The sequence below is a fragment of the Halyomorpha halys genome, unplaced genomic scaffold (assembly GCF_000696795.3).
Source record: "Halyomorpha halys isolate HHAL.00 unplaced genomic scaffold, Hhal_1.1 Scaffold682.1, whole genome shotgun sequence".
Classification (NCBI taxonomy): Eukaryota; Metazoa; Arthropoda; class Insecta; order Hemiptera; family Pentatomidae; genus Halyomorpha; species Halyomorpha halys.
The window spans coordinates 194,312-203,966 of NW_027106326.1; the positions used below are offsets into that span (position 1 = coordinate 194,312).

General features: G+C 29.8%; 1 protein-coding gene across 3 annotated transcripts in view; it reads right to left on the reverse strand.

The window, feature by feature from the left end:
- Nucleotides 1–6,660, reverse strand: part of Crk (Crk proto-oncogene, adaptor protein) — a 57,005-nt gene extending 50,345 nt beyond the window's left edge. The window contains exons 1-2 of one of the 3 annotated variants that reach the window (XM_014427932.3): nucleotides 6,439–6,660; nucleotides 3,416–3,516 (exon numbers count right to left, since the gene is read on the reverse strand). In XM_014427932.3, the coding sequence (XP_014283418.1) occupies nucleotides 3,416–3,450 (35 nt within the window). In that variant the 5' untranslated portion in view covers nucleotides 3,451–3,516; nucleotides 6,439–6,660. Of the gene's footprint in view, nucleotides 1–3,401; nucleotides 3,517–6,438 lie in introns of those variants that run through there. The other 2 variants (XM_014427934.3, XM_014427933.2) reach the window with 2 other exon arrangements.
- Between the last annotated feature and the right edge of the window lie 2,995 nt (nucleotides 6,661–9,655).

A 9,655-nucleotide genomic window follows, 5' to 3' on the forward strand; every position in this document is an offset into this window, starting at 1 on the left:
AAAAAAAAAAAAAAAAAACTCAAATAGTTATCTAATTATCTACTATTTGAGTTTGTTTTTTTTTACCGCACCCGGACCATATTCCATTCAAAAAGGAAATACAACTTTGGTCCTATGACTTTTTTCTTATATCCTACAAGATTTATTAATTATTTGGAGTTTTTGTGGGTTAGTGAAAATTGCTGGACTTTTAAAAAATCCTTTAAAATTAAAGTATGCAGAATGAGATGAAAAGTACCAAGTCTGAGCCCAGTATTAATAATTAGATCAAAACATAAATCACACTGCTAAAGGATCAAAATGACAAAAGGAAACATACATACAAAGGGTAACTGGCAAATGTTTAGCAATAGTTTAAGTAGACCTAAAAAGCAACAAAAAAGTTTGTTTAGACAATGGTCCATTTCTTTGCAGGAAAGGAGAAATTTGGTACTTTATGTTTTTTTTAAGCATCACATCTGTTTAATAGAAAGCAATAACTAAAAAAAAATGTGTAAGTTCGGTAATTCAAAGTTACAACATAGTAAACAAAATATTCTTTAAAAATAAAAAAGATGTTGATTTTTTTTTTAAAACAATTTTAAAGGTTTTCATTAAGAGGCTATTGGAAAGAGATGTTTTCATAGAAAACATTTTTATGAACAATATATATATAAGTGTATGATTCGAATCTTTGTCCACAATAAACTTTTGAAATACTGGATCGATTTACATACTGTTTTTTCAAACTGTTCCCTGTTGCCATGGGAAGATTGGTTTAAAGCCTCTGAAATCCCCAATTTCTGCGGTAAAAAAAAAAAAAATAAAAGTTGAGAACAAAATTAAGTTAAATTAAATTTAAGTTAAATTAGGTTTTATCTTCCTGACCATTCTAGAGGCTCATTTAGAGACCATGTATTGGCTTTTTAGATATTTATTGGATTAAAATTATCAGTAAGACTACAACCATTCTATTTTTTTTTTTTAGGAAGAGAATCAACAAAGGAAAGTTTTTGAAAATAGTGACTCCTTCACCATATCAGTGTTTTTTCATTATCCCATGTTACTAGTAATATCTATCTATCATGTCTTTTGGTTTGTTTAATACTTGATAGCTCTCTGCTCTTTGAGAAATGTTGCATGTCTAACCATTTAAACTTCTAACAAATGAAATTTGGAGCTTGGTCTGTTTTCATTATGTACATCCTAAATGCTTTTAAATGACATCCTTTGGTAACACCATTAAAATAAGTGATAATTGTAAGTCCACATTCCAGGTTCAAAGAAAGACTGAACCCAGGATTTTATCAAACACAATTATTCGTTGCATATTCCTCTTTAGGAAAATTGAGGGATTTGTTTGTATATATGCCAAATGGAATTATCAAAAACATAACTATATACTGAAGAGCATTATAATGAACTAAAAATTGAATACAACAGAAATTATAACTAAACCCACATATCCAATAAAAACCAACAAATATTTTTGTGTTTGTCCATACTTTTTTTTCAAAAATCTTCATTTTGCAATATACACCCAAGGGCACAATGTTTCTCAATATCAATACTAGATATAGATAAGAGCCTTGGGTTTTGCAGTAAAATGAAAAAAATACCAACAAAGCTTAAGGAACATAATAAAAAAAAATCTTTTATGTTCCTTATCGCATATGTTGGTTCAATTTATGTTGCAAAATCATAATAATAATAATATAGAAGTAAATTTTTAATTTTAAATAAATAGAACTATTGATATTAAACTTTCAATTGTGTTCATTCAACCTATACTCATCCTGAAATTCAGCAATTGTATTTCCAGGTCTGCTAGTTTAAAATTTTTGTAGTAAACACTGCAGAAACATTTTTAAATATACTTGTTTTAATTTAACACACAATTTATACTCAATAATTCCAGAGTTCAAGGACACATCCTGTCTAAACACATTTATTTAAATGTAAGGACACATCCTGTCTAAACACATTTATTTAAATGTAAGTCTCAGTAGCGATTTATGAGAGAAAACAATTTTTAGGATTTAGGGGTCCTTGAAAAAAATTTCTGAGAACTAACACTGATGATAAACTACAGTAGAGCTGCTAAAAACAAAATATAATTTTATAAACTTTCTTTTAACAGAAATGACATCTAAATCACTTATTTTGTATGTAAGAAAAATTTCCATTATTTTAAAGAGGAGAAAATAAAGGAAGTCATAAGTTTGCATAAACACATTTTTAATTAGGTAAGGACATATGATTGTAAGAATAAAAATTTAAATAGGTCAGGCCCTATCAGATTTTTTATAGGTCTTATGTTTAGAACAAATGCTTCGATTCTCACCAGGGTCAGTCAATATTTATTTTGTAGAGGCCCCTAGAAATGAGTCTTGATATTCCTGTAAAGGACTTTGATGGAAGTCTAGAGGGAAAAAAACAAAACAAGTGTACAATGTCCTATATGGTGTATGTTTACTAATGGTCCCATTTAGATGATTGTTTTTTTTGTTTCAAATGCCAATTAAATAATTTACTATAAAATTAATACTTTTAGAGTTAAGGGCAAATGAGCAAAAAGGGCAAGATTTCTTTTCTTTAAAATTTTCTTGATTCTGTACATGAAAAGTTGAGAAAACTTTAGGAAAATTCCTTAAAAATCATTAGAGCAGTTCTGGCACTACAGTCTATACAAAAATACAAAGTAGTTTTATTGCACAGTAAATATCATTGTAAAAAGCTGATATGAAAGACAGGCACCAAGGACCAAAACCATAGAGAAAAAAAGAGAAGCAACAATATTGGTCCACCCATTCAAAAAATAATTTTAATTTTATTTTTTTCTGTCAAGTAAATTTAAAACATTTTATATTTTTCCAATATCTTCCTAAAAGTTTGAGATATGGGTGCATATAACTTCTAACAACCAGCCACCAATTTGAAATGAAATGGCATATGGTAATGACAAATTCTTGATATAATATAAGGTGACCTATGACTTTGGTGCCAAACCTGAAAATTATCAGTAGTCAAGGAGGAAAGCTATGGATAAGTAGGATTTGTTTTTGGTCATCAATATTGGTTTATTATTGAAAATATTGGCTGATATTAAAAAACAACATAAACGAAAGGGATAAAAAATCCAGAAAGCCATTCAATAAATGGCTGACAAAGAAATTTTTAAAAACCTATTTGATATTCATGTTTTCAAAGGTTATACAGTGGTATTTTACAAATAATTCTTCATAAAATTCATTTTCATTTTCATAGCTAATCTGCTACTGGATGATAAATGATTAAAAACACAACAGAGATTATCATTCGACTAAGTAGGATGATTTTTATAACTCTGATGTAATTTTATATGTATATAATATATTCCACATGTATTCACATTTGCAAATAAATAAATAAATTAAACTTACTTTCATGAACTTACCTTGACCTGTCATTAGGGTCAAACAGAGCAGCCATTTTCTAGATTTAAATTGTCTTCCACAAATGTACACATCAGGCAAATGTTTTTTAACTTCTATTTTCCTAAAATATATGTATACATATGTTTCAGAAGGTAAAAAAAAGAGGCTATAATAGTAATTATTTACTAATCTAAATTTTTCTGTGAAAATACTTCCCAAAAATCCTCCATTAACATTAATTATACATTTCTCCTTAACTGACATTTCAGAGTATTCCTCCATCAACATCATTATTAGAATTATTTATACATTTTAATACAGTGCGACACTGATATTTGGCTAGATGGTTCCTTTATAATTAAGAAAAAAACAAACTAATTATACATAGATGTGAAGAATCATAGGGTACAAATTAGAATTAGTAAATGCAAGAATATTGTAAATGGTAATATAAATTAATGTATCAGTTAATTTTATTAAAAAATAAAAAGTTCAGAATAATATTAATAAATCTACTTATGGATGTATTGCTATGAATGTAGAAAGATATAGCTTGAAAAGACATAGGATTAAAATAAATTTGTACTTGCAAAAAAATGCTAACAAAGGACTTTTGGAAATTACCTCTACTGAATTATTAAATTGAGCTAAATTAAATTTCAATAAAGTGATGGAAGTGTTTAATATGAGTAGTTAATTATTTTTTAATATAGTTTTGTTAATTTTATTATGAGAGTAATTTCAAAAGTCTTCTATCTTTTTTTTTTAAACTATTTACATCAATTTAAAGAGTAAAAATTTGTCTATTTTCCTACATAACCCCTCCCCCACCTCTATCAAGTCAATACGGTTTGGAGAACTTTAGGACAGTTTTTGTATGTTTAAGTCATACCAGTTCCACACCACCTTGAGAAAGCACAGAACCTCATATTTCAAAATTTTGGCTAGTGGAATATACAAAAATATTAAACAAAACAAATCATACTTAACTGTACCAGATATGTAAATAGGAAACCGGAACTTCCGTAAAGAAAATTTATGTTTATAGTGCGAAAATAAAAAAACAATATTTTATTCAAAGTATTTCCCAACAATGGCTGTACATTTTTCTAATCTCTGTTAATTTGCAGATACTACACACACAAAAAAAAACTGTTCCTCTTATGATGCAAACCAGTCATCAAGCCATTTTCGCAATATGCGAAGTGGTGTTCAGGAAGTGCGTGTTTCATTGATGCTAATTAGTAATAATCGGATGGAATCAAGTTCAGTAAATAAGCCACATGCAAAAATATACCACAATGGAATGTCTCAATCGTTTTCTTGATCAGTTTGGCTGTTAATGATAGAGCGTTACCACACAGCAAAATTACTTTCTGATTTATTTTTTTTTATATTCTGGCAATTTTGCACACAAAGCTTGATTCAAATTAATCATTTGTTGACAGTACCAATCAGTATTAACAATTATGTTAGCTATTAGCACCTCATAACAGATCACAACCTTTCTGATTTTAATCACATACCAAACACAAAAGATTATCTTCCGTCCAAAGTGATTTGGTGGTGCAGTCGATGTTGGATTTAATTGGTTACAGTAAGTTTGAAGGTAACTACATTGACAGCTAACACCACATTTCCTGGGTGGTTCATTTTTGTTAAAACCAGTTGGCCTTAAAATGATGCTAAACTAAAAGTACTATTGTCACCAACTACAAGGCATAAATTTATATTAACTGTTGTAAATGACTTTTTTTTTATTCCTAATCTGTTATTTAAATTTAGATACTTAATCAAATAAAGTGAATTCAAACTTAAGGAATTATTTTGTTTTTAGTATGCTAGCCTGGCTTCATTCTTATATGTCCAATAAATTTATTTTATTAAACGATCTTCTGAGAACTGCCACAAGCTGAAAAACACCATAAATACAAACCTTAAGGCAACAAACTAAAAGGCACACTATAAAGACAAATTTTACTATCAAAAAGAAAAAAAAAATAGTATAAAAATTGGGAACAAGTACTGTTAAGTGCTTTATTAAAGATATGTTCACAATTGTATGTATTTAAGATCGCTATAGTTCATTAATTCAAATTGAAACAAACAGGGTCAACTAATTCATCCCCACACAGTTAATAAAACTAGGTACACTACTTACAAGAAAATAGATTAGGCACCCCAAGAATGAACCTCTAAGTAGTGAGATTACATAACTAGAAAAAATTCATAATATGGAAAAACAAGATTACGAAAATCATTTCTAAAACACATCAAGCATGGGGAGCATCAGAATTAGGAACATAAAATGAGGAAAAGGAATACATTGCTGATGATGTTAGAACTATTCATAACCATCAAAGAAATACATCTGGAGAGGTAAGATGGACATGTTCTAGAACTTAAATATTTAATTAATTAGCAAAATGAATGGTTTTGAGAAGAACCATTCTGTTGGTTGTGTGTGTGTATATATATATAGTGAGCAATAAAATTTATATTTCCTTGACAGGCTTTATCTTCTCAGTGAAAGTAAGTTATTATTCACTAAGCTTTTGCAATGAAATAAATGTTTAAGGGTACTACATAAATTATTAAATGATATTGTCCTTTACAAAACAAACTTCTTAGAAAGGGTTGCATTAGCAGCTAACAAAATAAATGCAATAAGTTAAAATAATTATTAATCATAGTGTAGGCAAACTAGGAAACAAAATTAATTTTCTAATAGATACAGCAATTCATTTCTTCAACTTAAAAACACTAAATCAAAATTTAATAAAATCGTTGTTGACATAATTTTAAAAGAGCATTACTTTAAATCAATTTTACTTCTACTGACATACACAAATACATACTATCTTTACAACACCATATCATAACTCTGACATCACTTCATAATATAAAATAAATAAGCATTGTTTATTAAATATTCTGCATATAATATCATAATTAAAGAAAGTAATATGCATTACTACATTACTATCGAACAATATGACAATCATAACATACGGGAATGAACAATAACAATAACAAAACTTACCTATGTAACATCAGTACTAGGTAGTAGGCATTGTAAATTTGAAAATATTAATATATCTGCTAACATTATAACTGAAATTCAACATTTCTGACTAAAACTAATATTTCTTCAAACTTTGAAGTAATACAGAAGTAATCAACACCTCACAATGAAAACAATATCAACCGTAATAGAACACAGTCACATAACCTTTAGTTCATTTAAATAGGCTATAAACCTTAACAACTGACCTTCCAACTAAACAGTTTATGTCGATACAAATTAAAAAAAAAAAAATTCAAAACTAACAGTAATGACGGAAATACAACTAAGTAACAGCTAAAATTATATAATATTTTAAAAATAAAATAATAAAGATAATAATTGAATGTAGATTTTCTAAATCTTATTTCGTAGATTATCAAAATAGAGAATCGTGTTTCAAAAAATAAGTGCAAAAATTACTTTAATAATGTGAATTTAGACAGGTATTAGGGAGGGAGGAGAGTCAAAATTAAAATCTCACAAAAAAAATAGTCATTTATTGTGATAAACACATCTGATTTATTATTATTCAGAATATCAACAGTCACCTCTAATAGCTTTTAAAAAAGTATTGTGGTGTATTATATTGTATTTAAAAAAGGAGTGTTATTTTTTAAAATAGATTACTATTTAAATTTCGCTCCGTAAAAATACATTGGAAAGAAAATTAAATCAATATTTTATTGTAAATTAAACTATATCATTTTTATGGCCTAGTTGAAACAAAATAGGTAAAGAAAAAATACAGTACTGCATGAAACAAAAGAACAGTAAAACTAAAAGAGCAGAAATAGATTTGTACCTATAACAGAAGTCTGAAAGTTTGAATAAAAAGCTTAAAAATTTAAAACAGTAGTTTAAGAAATTATAATTAATCTTTTTCAAACTATGTACGTAGGTATATCAAGTCTAAAAAATTGCCCTATAGGGAAAATGAACAATACTGAGATCATATAATAATTATGGACTGAAAATTTTTCCACTCAAATAGTGGCGGAGTCCTGAATAACTTTTTTTTTGCCCACATTAAAACACGGAAGCTAAAGAATGTCCTTGTCATGGCCCAATCCCAGAAATAAATTCTTCTTATTTATTTATACCAGCATGAATCATTGCTTTACAGTCTTGTCATCCGAATAAACTTATCATGCGTTCTGAGTGATTCATTAACTAAAATAAATTTTCACGGTCATTAGTTCCCATTGGTCGTCTTAAAATCTACAAATATATGTGTTTATAACATATAGTCATGATATCTAAAAATTCGTAGGTATCAAAACAATAGGATCAATTCTTGAATATCCTTTCTAAAGTAGATATCGATGAGGTCCAGTACATTTTTAGAAATGTATAAAGGTATTATTTTCCCGACATTTGGCAAATCAGGAGGATAATTTCCTGTAAATTGGCTAGATAATGGACTTCTTCCGAAAGGCTAGGTGTATATGAGAGATGTGTACTGGACGTAAATTAGTTTTGAATGCGAAACCGTGATCTATCCTTTATGAAACTGCAGCTACCTGGGCCCTGTTTCATAATAAAGTACAAACTAACACTATTAGTCTTGTTGAATTGAATATGGTCCTATTGCGGTCAAATATAACTCAAATAGTAATAACTATTTTAAAATAGTTATGGCTCAATTAAAATATTTATTACTATTAGAGTTTTATTTGACCGCACCCGGACCAAATTCCATTCATTGGTACACAGGGTCAATCAGAAATCTTCCAGCATTAGTCTTTTTGATTTAACTTAATACAATTACACTGACTAGAACAATAGTGACTTGTAATTTTTTACTTTTTAACTCCTGTAATATCACTAATCCTAAGAGTCATCCATATTATGAAAAAATATAAGTGTTAGTTTAATTACCACGTTGTTTCTATACTTGTACTATGAACCAATACCTTTCATTACCTTTCATTATGAAACAGGGCCCAGAAAGTCTCTCTTTTAATAAGGGTAACTCTAGAAAAGGAAAGCACCAAAGTCTAGAAAAATGTTGGGGAAAAACAAAACAAAAACAAATGGGTCACGATAGTGTGCGTTGTATCACACATACTAAAATAAAATACAAACACATTAAACACGCTCCTAAAAACTGCTTCATTTTCGGTAATGCGATGTTTCTCTCAGGACTGGATCATAACTAAGAAAATAGAGAAATTCTCACGCACATAATAAATATTGTCTGAGCTACTTCATTTCACCTAGTATGTCTTGGTACCATCTCCTTTTCTTCTGCACTTCTGCGTTTCTAGTCAGTTGTTCTTTTTTGGGACTCATTTACATGGAAAGGTTTCAAGTGGATAACTGTCATCGACCTCTTTAGTAAAGTGGCCATGGCACATCAGGTCCAAGACAGGTCAGCTGAAGCGGTAATAGTCGCGCTTAGAACATGGTTTCAATTTTATGGGGTCCCAAGGCGAATTTCTTCCGACGGGGGTCGAGAATTCGATAATCCCACAATCAGGGGAGGGATGAAGACTTTAGAAGTACATTGAATATTAACACTTCAGGTCATCCTAAAAGTAGAGGGGGTATAGAAAGACTTCATAGCACTCTGAGTGATCATTTGCGGGTGTATCATGCGGACAAAGGACTGGAGCCGGATGAGGCAATGGTAAGAGTGGTAGCCGCGTATAACCACTCCATCCATACCACTACGGGATTTTCACCTTTCGAAGTTCTCTTTGGCCTGCAAGGGAGACGTAGGAACTTTATGGACACGGCGGAAGCAGATGGGGAAATTGTGAATCATGGGATGGTCATGCGGAAGTTGTGGGAAAAAGCGGCGAATAGAGAGGGAGAAACTTCGGCGAGTGGAACGACAAAATTTAAACCTTCGCGGTTTAATGATCATAATTAATGATGGGGGATGTTAAAATTTGGACTGTGGTGTACCGCCGTTTAGGGTCCAATAGGAGCAAGGAATCTCGGCGCTATGAGGGACCATTCCGGATGATAACAATTAGGGAACATAACGTTGTAACAATCGAGAGGGTACAAGAACCGAGAAAGAGGCGGACGGTTCATGTCGAACAATTAAGGTTCCCAGTGATAACATCTCCAGAAACTGCTGGAGTGCCTCCCCACAGGGGGGAATTATAATCAGGGTATAGGTATTATGAATCTCTTAAGTCAACAAGCCAGAATGTATATATATATATATATATATATATATATA